The 18593-nt window shown below is 36.9% G+C and overlaps 2 protein-coding genes across 5 annotated transcripts; one reads left to right on the top strand and one right to left on the bottom strand.

The window, feature by feature from the left end:
* The first annotated feature begins 146 nt into the window (after positions 1-146).
* LOC148862763 (polygalacturonase At1g48100-like) lies at positions 147-3414 on the top strand. Its single transcript, XM_088980670.1, has 8 exons — positions 147-485; positions 603-731; positions 869-1036; positions 1133-1168; positions 1310-1517; positions 1702-1783; positions 2517-2625; positions 2785-3414. The coding sequence occupies exons 1-8, from the start codon at positions 189-191 to the stop codon at positions 3187-3189; spliced, it is 1434 nt and encodes a 477-aa protein (XP_088836796.1). The 5' UTR covers positions 147-188; the 3' UTR covers positions 3190-3414.
* Positions 3415-9397: 5983 nt separating this feature from the next.
* On the bottom strand, positions 9398-16925 carry LOC148862762 (uncharacterized). Of its 4 annotated transcripts, none has more exons than XR_016109031.1 (5): positions 16662-16925; positions 16504-16550; positions 15013-16355; positions 14706-14775; positions 9398-9769 (listed from the first exon to the last, which is right to left on the bottom strand). XR_016109031.1 is itself a non-coding variant. In XM_088974690.1 (3 exons), the coding sequence occupies exons 2-3, from the start codon at positions 15607-15609 to the stop codon at positions 9707-9709; spliced, it is 660 nt and encodes a 219-aa protein (XP_088830816.1). In that variant the 5' UTR covers positions 15610-16355; positions 16504-16635; the 3' UTR covers positions 9516-9706. The 4 variants fall into 4 exon arrangements, 1 of the variants encoding a protein (XP_088830816.1); XR_016109032.1 differs by lacking the exon at positions 16662-16925 and adding an exon at positions 10751-10811 and having other exon boundaries at positions 9516-9769; positions 16504-16635; XR_016109030.1 differs by lacking the exon at positions 16662-16925 and having other exon boundaries at positions 16504-16635.
* Positions 16926-18593: the final 1668 nt, after the last annotated feature.

Genomic DNA, 18593 nt, shown 5'->3' with positions numbered 1-18593 from the left:
AGTCTTCAAAACATTCCAAATGAGTAAATGCCGGCTCTACTTGTACCCAGAAAAAGTCCTAACCATTTTTGTAATCTTCCTCTATATAAACTCTGTAACCACCATCTTCCACTGCTTCAAGTAGAGTTACACCTGAAACTCTTAAAACAGAGATCACATCCTCTGCTTAATAGAGTAAGGCTGAAGAGATGAAGAAAAGCAAGAATATATCTTTGCTCTTTCTGTTTATTTGTCTGATCATGATACTCCTTGCCTTCTCTACAATTTCAGTTGATGCTAAGAAGAACCATAAAAGGAAGAGCAAAGCTCACAGGAATCAGAAGCAAAGAGGAAGTGAGAATGGTGATAATTCCCCTGGGCCAGTTCATTCTCCTAGTCCTGAACCTGACCCTGCTCCTTCCTCTGGTTCTTATCGAACCCACTCCAGCATTTTTGATGTTCTGTCCTTTGGAGCTAAGGGAAATGGAGTTTCTGATGATTCTAAGGTGCAAACAATTGGAATTTGGAAAATGTGTTGAGAGAGAATGAGTGTGAGTGCATGTGAATATGTAGTTGTTAAATAGTGTTCTAACTTGTTAATGGTGATCTATCTGATGATGCAGGCATTCCAAGCAGCATGGAAAGCGGCATGCAAGGTTCCAGGGGCTACAGTAGAAATTCCATCAGAATTCAAGTTTCTCATCAAACCAATAACATTCCAAGGCCCTTGTATGCCTTACCTTCTTCTTCAGGTTTGTTGTGTACTTCCTTTCTTAAAAATGTGTGTTCTTCACCTCTTGTTTTATTAATATTTCTCTATTTCCACCAGGAAAGATAAATAAGCCTAAAGAGAAAATAGAGGAATCTGATCTGTTTGAAATTTAAACAGATAGATGGGACTCTCATAGCTCCTCCAAAGATTAGTGCCTGGCCAAAGTCCACCTTGTTTCAATGGATAAACTTCAAGTGGGTACATAATTTCACAATTCAAGGAACTGGCATTGTTGATGGCCAAGGTTCTGCTTGGTGGAATCTCTCTCAAATCAACCTTATTCAGGTTAGCTAAACAACTTCCTTCCCCAGCATTCAGGTAGAGTGGGAAAAATACAAAATACAATTGGTTAACAGCACGTTCCTGTCTATTTTCGTGCAGAAGAGATCCAAATGCATACCAAATGTAAAACCAACTGTAAGAAATCCTCAATCCTTTATATTTATGGCTCGGGCCATCAATTTTCTGAATGTTTCCTTCAAACTCATACGAATCAGCCTTCTGGGTTTTTCTAGGGTCGAAGTTATGGGCGTTTGAATTTCTGGGTTCATTTTGCAGGCTTTGAGGTTCTATTCAAGTTACGATGTTACAGTTCGTGACATCATGATCGTAAACAGCCCACAGTGCCATCTAAAGTTCGACAGTTCAGGCAGAATCAAGGTTAAAAATATCACAATTTCTTCGCCAGCAACCAGTCCGAACACCGACGGCATTCACCTACAGAACACACAAGATGTCGAAATTCAACATTCCCATATTGGATGTGGTAATATAGAATATTATTAAGCCATTCTTGTAGTATTGTTTACAGATCCATCAACCTGTTTAGCGCCTTCACCATACACGTGGCCAATTTTAATGGATAAAAAAGCATGTCTAGAGATCCATTAATGAAAGCTTAGAAATTTGCTTAATTTTTTCCTAACTATACACCAGTTCTATTTTTACAGGAGATGATTGTGTATCCATACAAACTGGGTGTTCAAATGTTTATATTCATCACATCAACTGTGGCCCTGGACATGGTATTAGGTAATAAGCTTACATACACACTCTGAAGGAACCGTCCAACCTAAAAACTTGAGCTGTTAAGTGCTGTTATGTGAGGTCCTGGATAGGTTTTTATTCTTTAATACCCCCCTCGCACTAAAAGTACATCGGGCTTTAAGCGTGGAAAAGCACAAAATCCACTCATACCTTGTGCTGATAAAATTTAATTAATTATAATAGAGTGATGGGGATCGACTACTTGGTCATAAATGTTCTAATATCATCTAAAGGAACCATTCAACCTAAAAGCTTAAGATGCTAGGTGATGTTATTAGGTTCCTGAATAGGTTTTTATTCTCTTAACACATGCATACCTTTACGAAGACCATTCCGGGTCTGGAATTGGAATCGGAACGGGCTATTCCAATTCCAACTGCTTGGTTGAGCAGAATCAGAATCCCATTCCCATTCATGCCGGAATGGCATTCCCCCATTTGAGGGAATGACCATTCCCTGCCCCTCCCTTGGGAATGAAATCCCATTCTCATTCCCAGTCCTATCTAAACTAAACAGATTATGGGAATAAATCATTCTGATTTCGATTCTAATTTCAAAGGATTTTGATTCCAATTCCAATTTTGATGTGCGAACCAAAAGGACCTAGATATACAGCTGAATTTCATTTTCATTTTGCTTAAATAAATAATGTGGATTATATCTGCTTATATATTAATAAATCCTGTCTCTTACTGTCATTTTCTCTTTCTCTTCACAGCCTAGGAGGGCTAGGGAAAGATAAAAGCATGGCATGTGTATCCGGTATCGTTGTGGAAAACATTAATGTGCAAAATGCTTTATATGGAGTTAGGATTAAAACTTGGCAGGTAGAAAATTGTCAAAGCCTAAATAAAAATTGATAATCAATTAGCAAAAAGAAGAAAAAAAAAAAAAACTTGAATTGACATACTCAAATTTTGAAAACTATACTAATGATGCATTTCTTTTCTCTGATTTGTTGTCTGTTTTCTGAAAATCCATTCCAGGGGGGTATTGGATCCGTCAAGAATGTATCATTTTCAAAGGTCCAAGTCTCAGAAGTGAAGGTGCCAATCATGATAGATCAATACTACTGTGACAAAAGATCATGTCGAAACCGAACAGGAGCTGTTGCAATTTCCGGTGTCAAGTATAATCATATAATCGGGACCTTTTCGGTGCAACCCATTCATCTTGCCTGCAGTAACAGTTTCCCGTGCACCGACGTTGATCTTATTGATATCCAGTTGCACAAGTCGCCAATGGGTTCGAGAGGTTTTCAACAGGCACTGTGTTGGAATTCTTATGGAAAGTCACAAGCTCCCCTTGTTCCGTCAAGCATCGATTACTGCCTGCAGAGGGGGAGCGGTTTGATCAAACGACCAGCCAAATCACATGAGTACAGCTGCTAGTGTTTTAATTAAGGTGACTCAAGACAGACCTTCATGGTGCTGTAGTGATCAGACACATAAATTATAATCATGTGCTTCCCTTCTGCAATTTTGTTTTTTTAATTGTAGGAAGGTGATGGCCCAATGCTTTAGATTGGTTTCAGCATAAGGACAATGTAAATCAATTGTCATTTTTAATTAAAGGCTGAAACATATGAGCATTTTCTTGCTCTTTACCATCATTAATGCTGTTGTATCATGTATGTTGCTGCAGCAGTAGCTGCTCTTGTTATGAAACTACTGGTGATCATAATATGAAGATGGTAATGGATTGGAAATGCATGCACCAGTCCTACCTATAAATAGGATTGAGTTTAATTGATCAGCTAAATTTGAAATGAAATGGGTTGAGGTTGTTTGGCCTGGTCTGTAATTTGATACCCGTGTATGGTGACATTCATCGGCATTCTACTATTTATTCACTTGCGGAAGGCAATATGTTATTCAGCATATACTCCTGGGAAAGATCCAGAAATGCTCAAAGTTGGAAAAAAAAAAAGTGAAAACTGAAAAGGGGAAGGAATATGATAATTTACTATATATGATACCTTAAAGATTTTACAACCTTCAATGGTTGGAAGCTTTCGCAGACGGGGACACGCAGACAAACTTCTGTAGCTGGAGTGGGGAGTTTCAAACCATAATCGATCAGGACTTGTTGTCTAAGACTAAAAAGCACCAGAAACCACATCAGAACTCCACTCATTCCCGCATTCCTAAGCTTTCCAATATATGATCACGCTATCTTTTGCACTGAAATAAATAAGAAGGAAAGAATACATGCAACCCGGCCGGGCGTTTGTATTAATTTATATTGCAACCTCAGAGAGAGAGAGAGAGAGAGAGAGGGTCTGGGCAATTCTGATAGAATTAATGGGGTTCATGGTGGTGGTGATGCTCTGTGAGGAGGGATGTGAGAACAGCTTGTGGGTAGCAGATTCGGAATGGGTCAATTCTGATAGAACTAAAACTGAGGCCTATAGGTGCAAGACTGCAAGTTGTACACGCAACACCCGCCAAGAAACCATTTAAAATTAAGCGTAGGGAGAAGAAGAAAAGAGCGGAACGGTAGAGTCCTATTTGAGCGGATAAAAGCTTTTATAATTTAGTATTGATGAGAGAGAGCACGGTAGAGTTTGTTAAAATAGAAAATGCCTATAGTTGAGTTGAGAGTAACTTTAAAGTAGTAACTGTAGAAGGGGGACGATTATGCTCATTTCCCATCCCCTTTTAGTTGGTTGCTTCTCTGTCTCTCCCTCTCTTTTCTTTGGTCGAGTGGCGCACCGCCTGATTCCCTTTTCGAAAATTTTACTGCATGCGCATTGCCTCAATTTTTTTTTTTTTTAAAGAAAAAGTTAAAGCCACAAAACCCATAACCTACCCCTCTCCCCCTACATCTGTGTGTTCTGCAGCTTTTAATTCCCTACTCTTACTTTTAGATCACTCGCTCGACCAAAGAATTCCCACAGAAAGCCCATTTGTGGGGCGGTAATAGCTAGCTAGGCAACTTTGTTAGTAATATGTAGTTGGGTTCAAATGGATATTGTAGTGGTTTGGCACATGAGACTGAACTCACATTACTTCCTGCAGTGATGTGTGGTGTTTATGGCAAGTTCCTACATATATATGACATCAGCAGTATGCTCATGGCCAAATTTGAGGGAAAGCAATATAAAGCTATATTGTAACGCCCGTCCCAACAGCTGCAGGAAGTAATGTGAATTGTACCAATCCACTACAATATCCATTTGAACCCACATATAAAGCTCTGTAGGAACTTGCCATAAACACCACACATCACTGCAGGAAGTAATGTGAGTGAAATCCCATGTGCCAAACCACTACAATATTCATTTGAACCCAACTACATATTACTAGCAAAGTTGCCTAGCTAGCTATTACCGCCCCACAAAAGGGCTTTCTGTAGGAATTCTTTGGTCGAGCGAGTGATCTAAAAGTAAGAGTAAGGAATAAAAAGCTGCAGAATATAATATATATATATATATATATATTCTGTTGTGCAGTAGACATTACCACTTAACAGCTTTTACAGCCTTCAATTCGGATTTATGTGTTTTATTTTATAGGGAGATATTCTCGATGCAAGGTTATAAGAGGTGGTTTGAATGGTGTGAGTACGGGTTTGTATTGACTGAAGCCTAACTCCAAAGTGAGGGCAGAGGGTTCTTCTTTGAAGTCCACTACTTATAATGAAAGAGAGAAATGTCAGATAACAGGAAATGTACCCTAGTAAATAAAAGAATATTGGATGCTTGCAAATATGGGTGTCAATTGGACCAGATTTGGTCCAATATGAGTCCATTACATATGGGCAAGGTCCAATCCAATTCAATGTATTAACTGTCCAATATGTTCAAATTGGTTTTAATTTAAAGTGATTCCAACTCAAATTTAGTCCATTGACACTTCTCTAATATCAATGGTCTGGATATTGGTTCAACCTGACCCAATCCAATATAAATCAATTACGGATCAGATGGACCAGCTCCTGTCCAATCCAATAAATACTTTGGACCATTAAATCTGAATTGGTCCACCCAATCTGTCCAAATTGATTTTTGATTTAGACAGAATCCAATCCAAAGCCAGTCAGTTGACACTCCTATTTGCAAACCTGAACCAACTTGTAGAGAACCAAAACACTAGGGATGACACTTGGAAATGCATGATAGAATAAAGAGAGGATCGATGGCCTTCACGTAATTTTCAAATGAATATTTTGGCATCAAGAAAGATATGTATCAAAATGGAGTAAGTAGCATGTGGGCAAGTAGATGAAAAGTCAAGTGGAAACAGAAAGCTTAATTAGAAGACCTTATAAGACCAACAACATTTTATAAAAGCATAATAAAACTAGAAAGTCAAAAAATAAATTATATCTATAAAATGAGAATAGCTGGGAAGAAACTTTTGAGATATGGCAAGCAAACTTTCTTCCAACAGGTCAAACTGAAACAGTATCCTTACAGAAGATCAAAAACACTTGTAAAAAGAAAAAAAAGAAAGAAAAGAAGTCTATGATGTATAATTCAAGAAATCAAATAACTAAAAGGGAGAATAATTGTTCAGTCCACCTCAAAATTTTTAACCCCACCATACATGTGGAATAAATCCTAACCATGAATTAATACCAAATCTATGGACAGGATGAAGTTTACAGGGGGGCTATAGTAGACTATTGGGGGCAGTGTACTTATCGTCCAGAACTAAAAATCAAGAAAGAGAATAAACACAACTCAATTCACTAAGCCTGGGGTTGGCTACTCTGCCATTCTATCGTGTTCAGTGCCATATCCATCATTAAAAAATAGACCATCAATTCACTGGCCTGCCCCTAGTTCTTCTAGACTCTTCGAACTTGTAATAATTCATTTCTTCTCATCAGTAGAAATCAATACAGAATTTGTAGAACTTAAACCTTGTTAAATATGACACATTACCGTGAATGTGGGGTAAAAGAATAATTTTCCTCAATATCTTTTTAATAGAAAAAGGCAAACATGTATGGGATAAAAGAGTAATTTTCCTCAATATCTTTTTGATGAAAAAGACAAACATGTGTGGGGTAAAAGAGTAATTTTCCTCAATACCTTTTTGATAAAAAAAGACAAACAAGAGACTAAATGAGTTGACCAAACCGATTATGTGGGTTCTGGTTATGCGGTATGTGTCCCAATTAACGAGTCAGGACCAGCTTTTGTTGTTCTGAACCAATTATATAGCTAATAATGTATAAAGATCTCCTGATTTTCTTGTAATATCTGTTATATTTTATGTCTAAAAGAGTTATAGGCCGTATATAAGAATTTGTCTTATAAAGACTTATTTTATGAACATATAAATTTACTGTTAATTTTTATTTTTTAGTAAAGTTATATCTAAAAAAAATGAAATTCTAATTTGTTATTTTATAATTATAGTTTGCTTCTGGGTTTATTTTATAGACGTAAACCACAAGTAGGAAAGAAAAAGAATAAATGAGAAAAGACCATGCAGATCCTTATGGAACCACAGAACTGATTGTCTACCTCTACATGAAACCAACGAGTCATATTTCCTTGGGAAGCAAATTACAAGCTTTGTAGAGAGACATTCTTATATAATTTCGGGCTATGAGTGTAGAGACTTTAGCCAACAATGAACTACGGTTGTTGATGTTTAAAGCAATAACAAACAACCACGATATACTCAAAGAAGTGAGAGTAACATATGTCGCGGACCCCATCATCACTTCTCCCTCTGATAGTATAAGTTGGCATAGCATTTAATCCAATTTGATAAAGAAAACCGTGAAAGAATTAAGGAACTTACCTTTGAACATCTTTTGAGATGTGGAGGAGAAACATATGGCAACCCAACAGCAGACCAAATAGAAATTGCCATCTCATTTCATCGAGGCAAAGTTCTTAACCTGTTACAGAGTCAACAACTTGCATGCCCATCGAGGCTAACTTAAAAAAGGGTTGACAGACGCCTATCCCATAAATTTGTCAAAGAAAATAAAGAAAAAAAGGGTGGAAGAACAGGATGCAAGGTATCAACGTTTTTGGCATTTGAAGTGAGAGAGAACCAGAACAAGCCATTACTAAACCTGTTGAAAAAGTTAAAAAACCGCTGACCCGGGTGATTGAACCGCTAAACCGTTCGACCCAGGCAGCGGTTTGCGGGTTATCATTTTTATTTTTTCTGGTTTAAATAAAATAAAAAACAAAAAAAATGAAATAACCTCCATATCCCCGATCCCAGATCTTACGAATATTTGGGGTTATACCCCTATTTTCGTTCTAACCCTTCCCTCCTTTCAGCCCTCACACAGAGCTGACCACCTGTGGCCGCTACGACCTATGGTGTCTGACGGCGACACACAGCAACCGGCAACGGCAGTGAGCTTCATCTACAGCGGCCAACGTTGATTTTGCAGCACTTCCAGGCTCTAGTAGTAATACTTGCGGCAATAATAGGTCTGATGACCAATTTGCAACGGTGGCCGGTGATTTTGCAGCGACAGACGGGATTTCTAGCGGCAGTAACAGTTGCAGCAGCAATTGCAGCGGCAATCACCTGCGACCAAGCCCAAGCCCACGCTACCCACCATCACACCACCGTTACCGGTAGTGAAACTGTGAAGGACCTGAAGGTATAAAATGCTTAGTTGCTTATTTCTTTGATTTTTTTTTATGAGTTTAATTGATTCTTTGAATTTTTTGCTTAATCCTTTGTTTAATTAATCTTGCTTAATTATTTTTTTTTCTGAATTCTTTGCTTAATTAATTATAGAGATTGACCTACTCACATTGGCTTAATTAATTTTGCTTTATTATTTTTTTTTTCAATTCCTTGCTTATTTGCTACGTGAATGATGATGATGATTAGATGATGTCAAAGAATGACAAAATCTCTTTTATTGGATTTTTTTATTTTCTGCAAACATATGGTTTTTGTATTTTCTACAAACTTAATATGGTAAAATTGCTGAAAGTTTTGCTTAATGAACTCTAAGTTTATATGAACTCAATCTTTTCTGTTTTATTTTTCTGTATGCATTTATTTGCAATTTTCTGTTTTATTTTTCCGTATTTATTTGCACTTTTCTGTATTTATTTATGTATTTATTTGCACTTTTCTGTTTTATTTTTCTGTATTTATTTGCATTTTGCTGTGTTTTATCTATTTTTTTTACAATGTTTTTATAAAGTTTTTTGGTTTTTTTTGTATTTTCTGCACATGTACGAGTATGACTAAACACATCCTAATTTATCTTTACTTTTTCTGTATTTTTTTTAATGTTTCTGTACTTTTTTTGTATTTTCTATTTATTATGTACTTTATTATTTTTGTATTTAGATAGTTTTATATTTCTGTATTTTTTAGAATTTTTCTGTATTTTATTTTTATATTTTCTGTGATTTGTACTGTATTATTTTTGTATTTAGATAGTTTTATTTTCTATATTTTTTTCTGTTTTTATTTAATTTTATGCTATTCTTTATTATTTATAAATATATTTTTAATTTTTAATTTATTTATGACATCACAAGTTGAACTGTTCGACCCAAACGGTTGAACCGCTTAACCAAAAACTGGTCCTCTGACCGGTTCTGTTTCCAGTTCGTTTTTTAAAACTTTGGTTTAAATGGGCTCTCACTGTTCACCAAACTACATAAATAATATATATTTTCTTTGTTCTCTTTTGTTTTTTGTTTTTCTTTTTGATAACTAAAGAAGCTTTAAACAGAACCAGCTGTGTTCAAAAATACAAAAGCTGATAATCAAGCACGAGGACTAAACCAAATTTCCTCCCCATAAGAGTTTTTCATATGTTGTGCTATCTCATGCGCAGCCCTATTAAGAGTTCCATTTATATACATGAATTTGGCAAAAGAGAAAGAAGAAGAAACATAGTGAATCCCCATCCAAAAGACAAAAATCTCCCAGGTAGTGGAGAATCAGTCAAGGGCTACGCCAGTAAGGAGTCTGATTCTATGGTGACAGACTTCTCCACAAGCCAAAAAGACTCCACCTGCAGTAGCAGGAAACATATTACTGAAGGAAGAAAACAAATAAAACCGTAAGTGTGTGTGTCCTTCCCTAGCAGACCTCCGTTGCATTGAACAAATCATCATTAAGAGAAACTCTGCTCTCTAAAACAGAAATATTTTGATGAGTTGCATGAAAATTATCATAATCATTCAAATCACTATAGGAGGAAATAATTCATTGAATTATGCTGTCAATCCAAATTGCGTATTTGCAAGATCCTTCAAAGATGTATTTATTTCCAGCGAACATGCAATAGTCAACCAACAAACGAAGCCTCGCTGCATATGAGCAAGGCTACTAAGGCTGCATTTGGCATTCCTTATTTTAAGGACTATCTCCTTTTTACAGTTTAAGACTCAGTATTCATAGTAGCATTTTAACCACAAAAAGGAGATAAACCCTTAAAATAAGGAATGCCAAATGCAGCCTAAGAAAACTTGAAATCAGATGAAAAAACATTCAATCTATCCTTGCTGAACATGCAAACCCCAGGAGGACCTAAATCAGATGCTTCTAGCAAAAGGACAAAAGTTAAATATATGCAAAATGGTTTCAATATACGTTCCACAGAAGGCACAGACAAAGTGTACAAGGTTTAAATATTTAGTAGGAATGAAACCCCTACTAAACAGGATTTCACCAACACCCACACAACTGATTGTTAAATATTTTGCTTCTTAATAGATTCACCAGAAGATCATTAATGCACGTGTACAAGGTTTGTACACGTTTCCCTACCCTTCTCTTTCAAACCAAAACAGCCTAAGAGAACTGAGGAACCTTCAAGCAAGTTAAGTAAGCAGTATCCCAAGATCATCCAGATAGATAATGGGTACCAAGATCTACAAGTGGGATGGCTAACACTCTAGCTAAGCAAGGGATTACTAGAAATCTGCTGTATTGGGCCTGTTTATAATGTGCATACACTTTGTAGTAGTAGGATAGTAATAGCTACACTCACTGGGTCTTCATAGAAACTGTCCATGATAATCTGAAGGGAGCTAGTGTCTCATTTTGTTGACCTAAAAAAGAGGAATACCCAAGTATTTAGAAATTGGATCTAAACTTTTCATTCTAAGCTGCATTCTAGTAACCTTCTGATACTTGAACGGAAATTTTTACTACAGTGAAATTCAGACTTATCAAAATTAACTAATTGACCAGAAACATTTTGAAATTGATCGATAACATCTAACAAGCATAGTTTTAGAAGCCCTAGTATACAGAAAAACATCATCATCAAAAAATAGATGAGAAATTGAGAGAGCAGCAGAAGAGATCTGAATACCTTGAATAGCATTGTCCAACTAAGCTTTATAAAGCATACAAGAGAAATCTCCATGGCCAAAATAAAAAGGAAAGGGGAGGGAGGATCCCCTTGCCTAATACCTCTAGAAGGTCTAAAGTAACATTGAGGGGATCCATTAATCAGAACTGAAAAGCTAACAGAAGAGATACACTCTAAAGTCATATTGCATCAATTGGATAATCCCACTCTAGCATATTAAAAGCTTTAGATATATCAAGCTTAATGGCTAGACAACCACCCTTTCTCCCTCTTAATGCAAAATCTCATGAGAAATGGCTACATTATCTAAAGGCTGTATGCCAGGAAACAAAGCAACTTGATAATAGGAAATGCAATTGTCCAGGAGTGTCGTAATCCTATTGGCAAGCAGCTTAGCAATGATTCTGTAAACAACATAATAACGGCTTATGGGTCTATAATCAAGAAGATAAGTGCAACTAGATTTTTTAGATAAAACAAAATAAAGGAGTGATTAAACCTCTTAACAACTTTTTATTTAAGAAGAATTTAGAAACAAACTCATGAATACCATGATATCCCAAAACTGTTGACGGATAAGAGCTGGCATACCATCCAGGCCAGGAGCCTTGAGACTTCCAATACTAAACACTACATCTTTAACTTTTTCTAGAGTTGGGGAACCTAGAAGCATCTTCCTCAGTAATACAAGGATCAAAAAGATTGTTGATACAACCAAGATTACTATGACCCTGAGATTTAAAGAGGCCTGCAAAATACTTGAAAAACATATTGACAGTATCCTTATGCTCGTTCACCCAAACACCATTGTCATCTTTAATCCACGTGATTCTATTTCTCTTTTGCATACCCATAGTACAAAGAAGAAAATATCTTGTATTTCAATTGCTTCCCCTAAGCCAAAGTTACCTAGATTATTGTTTCCACAAGCTATATACCTGATTAGTCACTAACTCTCTTTTCTTATATGTCTAGACAACCGATGATCAATCAAGGAATTAGGCTGCGACTGCTCAAGGACAATGGAATCATCTACACTTTTCAACTTGTCATTGATATCCCCAAAAATGTTTTTGTTCCAACCACAAAGATCTTTTTTTTTTTTTAATTTTATACAATCTGAGACAGATTTTATATCCAGCATATCCATTTAAGTTCAACTTCCAGCCATCTATTACAACCTTTTTGATAAATTCCCATTTCTTATAATTTGAATACAAGCAGGGTCCTCTTACCACATTTGGAAGAATTTAAATGGTTTATACAAAAACTGGATGGTAGGTTGAAGATAGTTAAGGATGGGCTGTTACATTTATCTTTATATGTTGGGTTAGTGAGCCTAATTAGTCTATTAGACTTAATTAAGCCATGTAATGAGTAGGGACCACACTTAATTAATTAGGGTGACAGGGGCTTTTTTGTCTGCTCATTGTTATCTAATTATGTATCTAAATGTTTCTTGGGGCGGCTGCAATGTTTTTTGGTCTCTCTTCTAAGTTTCTCTAGTTTCTTTTGTACTTCCTCTGTTTTCTCTCTTCTCTAGAGCTTTCTTCTTCCTTTCTTTTACTGTTTTCTCATTACCTTAGCAGTCTCATAATTTACAAATTGGTACAAGAACTGCTCCAGGAAGTTTCTTATCACATTCTCATGCAGTTTTAGGAGCATAGAGGGGCTGATCAGATTTTTTTTGGGAAATTTCCAGATTAGTACCCTGTACTTTGGGTCTGGTGCCAATTTTGGTCCCCGAACTTACAAAACGTGCTAATCTAGTGCCTGCCATTAACCAGTCCGTTAACCAGCCGTTAAGTGTCATTTGAAAAGACACAAATATCCTTCAAATGTCATCTAATTCTCTTTATCAACCATCCAAACTTTGACAAAAAATGAACAGTCCCAAATCCTTGCCTCTTCTGTTCAAGAAAGTTGGGGTCACCAGAATGCCCACACTCCAACTTTCTTGAATAGAAGAGGCAAGGATTTGAGACTGTTCATTTTTTATCAACATGCGGATGGTTGATAAAGAAAATTAGATGACACTCAAAGGGCATTTGTGTCTTTTCAAATATCACTTAATGGCTGGTTAATGGATTGGTTAATGATAGGTACTGGATTGACACATTTTGAAAGTTCGGGTACTGAATTGTCACGTTTTAAAGTACGGGGACCAAAGTGGCACTAGGCCCAAAGTACAGGGTACTAATCGGGAATTTTCCCTTTTTTTCTCATTCTTGGAGTTTTTTAGGAGTTTTCACTGCCCAAGTGATGTTCTTGGATAGCAGCCTAGAAAACGGGAAGAATCAGTGAAGGGAGGGTGATTCTAGGTTGGAAGCCTACCTTGGGGCTGCAAGTAAGGTTAAGTTTGGGAGTGCTTAAAAATAAGTACTTATTCAAATAAGCACTTATTTTGGGCCAGGACCACACCAATAAGCACTTATTTATGTTTAGAAAATAAGCCTAAAAGAAGTGCTTATTCTGAGAATACGCACTTATTTGAGAAGCACAAATTTTGGGCTAAGTGCTCATTTTCTTTCTGGCCTATCTTGGCCCACCACGTCATTTTGAAAATACCTATACTATCCCTGTTTAAAATAAGTGCTTTTTCACCAAACACTCATAAGTGCTTATTAGAACAAGCGCTTAGTTTTCAAATAAACACTCCCAAACATGGCTTAAGATCAATTGTACTAGGAAGTGTCTTTTGGCTGTCTAGGGGGGAGAAGGCCACTATTATTCTTATACTTCCTAGTCTCTGTACTGCTGCTGATTGCTCCGGGAAGGTTTTCAAATTGTTTTTGGGGGCTCTTTGTGTTTGGGAAGCAGATTTAAGGTGCTGCAATCTTCCTCTTGAGGTTGAAAAGGCAATGGACAGTCCAAGGGATGATCAGAAAGCTAATAGTGATTGCGGGAGTCTGACTTTGGTTGCTCAAATTCTACACAACCACACATCAGTAAGAACTATATATTCCTGAACTCATCTAAGGAAAGCACGATGGGATGGTGATCTAAACCCCATGTAGGAAAGAAATTTAAAAGAGAATTTGGAAATATTTTAGCTAATCAGGGGTAACATAAATTCTATCTAAATTCCTCTCAATACAATCAAATCCTTCTTTGTTATTAGACCAAGAATTCCCACCACCTCTAATGCTAATTTCTAAAAGACCAAAATCATCATCATCATCCAAGCCTTATTTCAACTATATGGGGTTGGCTACAGGAATCCCATTTCATCATTCTATTACACTTAATGCCATAAAACATTTATTGAGCAAAATTATCAGAATTAGTAACCCAAATCATTTAGGCTATGTTTGGTTTGAAAGAAAAGATAGGGAAAGGTAAGGAAACCTTTACAAAGTTTGTATAGGTTTCCTTACCTTTCCCTTCCTTTCCCTACTTTTTCCTTCAAACCAAACACAGTGTTATAGAGCTTATATCATCAAATTGAAAATAAACAGATTGATTTAGATCAATTATTATCACAAAGGGCATGTCAATACTCAATAGAATGAAAAACCGCATGGAAAACCAAATAGCATTTCTCGTATTTTCCCTAGTTTCACTATACACAAGAGCAACACTGCAATTTTGATCCAAGGGGCCGGATTTTACAAGGAGAAGAACATACCTATCAGAAGAATAAAAGATATCAACATCCATTTCATCCTTCCAAAAAATCGCAATACCACAACTCAAACCTTCAAAGAGGACCACATACTGATTAGGGTATTTAAGACTAATGCCCAGATAAGTAGCCTTATTAGAAGAAACTTTAGTCTCACAGGAGAAGAAACACCTTAGGTCGACTACACCACCGCAGTTGAAGTGTCGAACTGAACAACCTCCTGAGTGGTGCTGTGGCTGTTCTGGGCCAGCCACCACCGCCCCTATGAATAAAAATGAAAAAAAAAAAAAAAAAGAAAGAAACGCCTTACCTGAGTATTATCATGAACCTCATCCCCTTCCGAAACAGAGCAAACAGAGGATCTCCTGGAGATAGAGGCATCACTAGATGGTTGACCCAAAGCCTGAACCCCAGAAGAGAAACTAGTTGCAGGAACGGTAATAGAATCCAAGGAAATGACCCGATCAACTGGCTCTGGATCAGGAGTAGATGAAGCATCCGAAGCCAAGCCAGAGAAACTAACCCCAATACGGATACCAGAAGAGCCTTCTACACCTCCTCTGGGACCGTCAGGGAACACATTTCGCAAGACAGTATCAAAGTTCGCTGCCAAAGACGTAGTAACGTCAGCATTCTGATTCTCGAGCTGAGCACTGCCATCGTTACGAGAGCTAGAACTCCCACCAACTCCTGAAGAAGAAGGATTACCAGAAGAAGACCTAGCACCAGAAGATTCACCAACATGCATGTGCCTTCCCGAAGAACCAACTCCAGCATTCCTTTGTGAGGACCCCACATCTCTTTCCCTGGCTTGGCAATAAGTTAGCATAAAATCTCTGAAGACTGGTCTACGCCATTCCTCCCTAAGTGGATTTTCAGCACGTAACCACGGACCAGGGAAGTTCATCGTTATCTGATTGAACTATTGTTCCAAATTATAAACTGAAGGAATTGGATAAGAACGATGACGGTAGCGATGTCCTGCTCTACCACACGCATGACAAATAAGAGGCAGGTTTTCACATCTATAGATAACCTAAACGTTAGGACTCACAAATTCCCCCGTTTTAAGAGGTTTGTCGATAGAGATGACCACTTTCAACCTAATAAAAGACTGATTTGGAACAATAGCCCTGACAGTACCTAAAGAAGCCCCAATTCTAAAGCCAACAACTTCACAAACATGTTCGTGAGGGAGATTATGGATTTGAATCCATACCTCCGCTTCTCTCAGAACCTTAGGCCAAAATGATTGAGGCATATTCGCCTCCCAGGCCTTCAGAAGAATCCATACGTTAAGCACAGACCAGGGCCCATGCTTGAGGGTATTATCAAAATCCTCTTGAAACCTAAATTGAAGTACAAAGAAACCCCTCTGAAGAGGCCTCACTGTCAAAGAATTTTGATTAAGACCGAAGACAGCATAAAGAGCGACTCCATAAAGAATTTTGATTAAGACGGCATAAAGAGCATTAACAAACTGCTGAAAAGGGATGGAAACAATAGGAAAGATCCTCCCAATGATAGAGCGACTCCATATTTCTCGTAAGTCAGCAGGAAGTTCACCCAATTCAACGACATCGACGCCAAAATCCAGCCCGCCATTAAGTATGTGTGCAAAAGCTTCAATGTCTTCAAGTTCTTCCATTTACACTACAGAACAGAAAAAGGTAAACACCAGATAATAAATACAGGAAACTAGTAAAAGTACAAAAAGAACAAAGCTAGAAAAGAAAAAAAAAAGGCCCAAAAAGGAGGGGGAAAAACCCTCATAAGGGAGGAATAATTGAATAAACCTCACCAGGGACGACGAAAGAGCAAACTGAAAAGCACCAGCGGAAACGCAAACTTCGGTTGGGACACCAACAGGAAGAGAAATGAAAGGAATACAGTTACCAACTCAGGACCACTATTCTATATAACCAAGCACAAAATAGAGAAGGAGAGAAACAATCATACGATGGCATGCAATCTGAGCCGTCTCGCCCGAATCGGGATTTGCTCCTCACAGAGCTCTCCTCACACTGAACACCTCCCCACGAAAAACAACATACAAGTGGCGGGAGATGTTCTCGATGTGCGGAAGTTGGTGGAGGAACGCCCCGTGACGAACATTTCCGGACTCCGTCCGCCTCTAGTCCAGGCGGTTTTTTCAAAAGGACCGGTAAGGGTGAGCAAGAAAAATCTAAAAGCCGAATAGAACCGACGAGACCGAATCGAAAAATCTGATTAATCGAACCGGTCGATTCGATTTTATTTCGAGATTTAAAAAGAAAATGATGGTATCATTCGGTTTCGGTTATCCAATATAAAAAACAGAGGTTAATCTTAATCGAATGAATCCATGTATATGTATATCTATATTACTTATAAAAGTGTTAATAAGGAGGTATTGACTTTTTTTTTATTTTTTTATTAAAATATCTCTCTTATTAATTCATAAAGAGCAGAAAATGTAATTAAAAAAATAGTATTATGTATATTTAATTACCTCTCATTAAGTCTCACATTTAAGTCATTAAATAAATCACATTTTCTTTATCCAATATTTATACTTTTGTTTATCATCATTAAATTTCACTAATAAATCCATACACAATAATTATTAATAGAATGGAATTATATATTTTTAAAATAAACATAGAAATGAAATCATATTTTTCATTTAGGTGGTGAGATGTAGTTCAACCATTTGGGTCAAACGGATAATTTCATGATGTCATAAATAAATATACAAATTTAGAAATATAAAAATACTTTTGTTTATCATTATTAAATTTCACTAATAAATTCATACACAATAATTATTAATAAAATGAAATTTCATATTTTTAAAATAAATCTAGAAATGAAATCATATTTTCCATTTAGGTCTTGGATAAGTACCTCAACCATTAAATAAATAATACAATTTTAGAAGTATAAAATTACATAGAAAAAATAAAATTTGAAAAAAGTTGGACATGTTTCTATCATTATATATGTCATATTAAAAAATAAGTATGATAAAATAGACATAATTTTATTAATGATGGACATCAAATATACAACTTAAAACCGATAGGAAATTAAACCATCTTCATATCGGGGGATGGATTAATTAGTGATTCAACCTTTCAGGTCAAATGGGTTAACCCATGATATATAATTAAAAAAATATTTTTTAAATAGAATAGTACAAATAAATATGAAACAATTTTGGACACATCTATAATATTATATACTAATAATATAAAAAAACAACAAGTATGATAAATAAAAACTATCTTATCAATGATATAAATGAAATGCAAAATTTAAAACCAATGTGAAAATAAAACAATTTCCATATATAAATGGTAGGTAGGTCAATGATCTAACATTTCGGGTCAAAAGGGTCATCTATGTTGTTATAACTAAGTAACAAATATTAAATACATACATACATACATACATACATATATATATATGGAGGTAGATTTGGCCCAGCCCCTTGGCTGTGCGACACATGGAGGAAACCGGGGTGACCTGACAAGAACACCAGCTCGGCACGGTAACATAGCATGGCCATATCCCAAGAAGAGGCCCAAGCTTCCCAAGCTCCCCAAAAGGAACCCACACTTCCTGGGAGGTGAAACCCGAGCTCTCCCTAAGAATCCCGAAACTAGCAAGCCCGCGAGGGGCGAAGCCCGGACTAGCCCACCTCGGGTCAGTCCGGGTCATATCCCGACATCTCGGGACAATAGGCCATACTCTCATCCAAACTCAAGACTTCACCTCGTGCACCAACCCGGCAACTCGGGTCCAGGTCGCACAACTGTGAGATCGTACTGGACAGATCCGTACTCTAGGGCAGCACGCCTGACTGGTTTGGATCTGACAGACGGTAATCACACTATAACGGCCACCTGC

This window comes from Nelumbo lutea, chromosome 3 (genome assembly GCF_056320005.1).
Source record: "Nelumbo lutea isolate HS-2025 chromosome 3, American lotus-T2T, whole genome shotgun sequence".
Taxonomy (NCBI): domain Eukaryota; kingdom Viridiplantae; phylum Streptophyta; class Magnoliopsida; order Proteales; family Nelumbonaceae; genus Nelumbo; species Nelumbo lutea.
Note: the sequence above shows the minus strand (reverse complement) of the source record. Positions and strands in the feature narration are given on the sequence as shown.

Coding starts and splice junctions, on each gene's coding strand:
- LOC148862763 (XM_088980670.1), top strand. CDS start 189: ATGAAGAAAAGCAAGAATATATCTTTGCTCTTTCTGTTTATTTGTCTG. Junction 486..602: donor GAGTTTCTGATGATTCTAAG/GTGCAAACAATT, acceptor CTGATGATGCAG/GCATTCCAAGCAGCATGGAA. Junction 1,784..2,516: donor GGCCCTGGACATGGTATTAG/GTAATAAGCTTA, acceptor TTCTCTTCACAG/CCTAGGAGGGCTAGGGAAAG.
- LOC148862762 (XM_088974690.1), bottom strand. CDS start 15,609: ATGAACTTCCCTGGTCCGTGGTTACGTGCTGAAAATCCACTTAGGGAG. Junction 9,770..15,012: donor AGGTTCATGATAATACTCAG/GTAAGGCGTTTC, acceptor CTGCTACTGCAG/GTGGAGTCTTTTTGGCTTGT.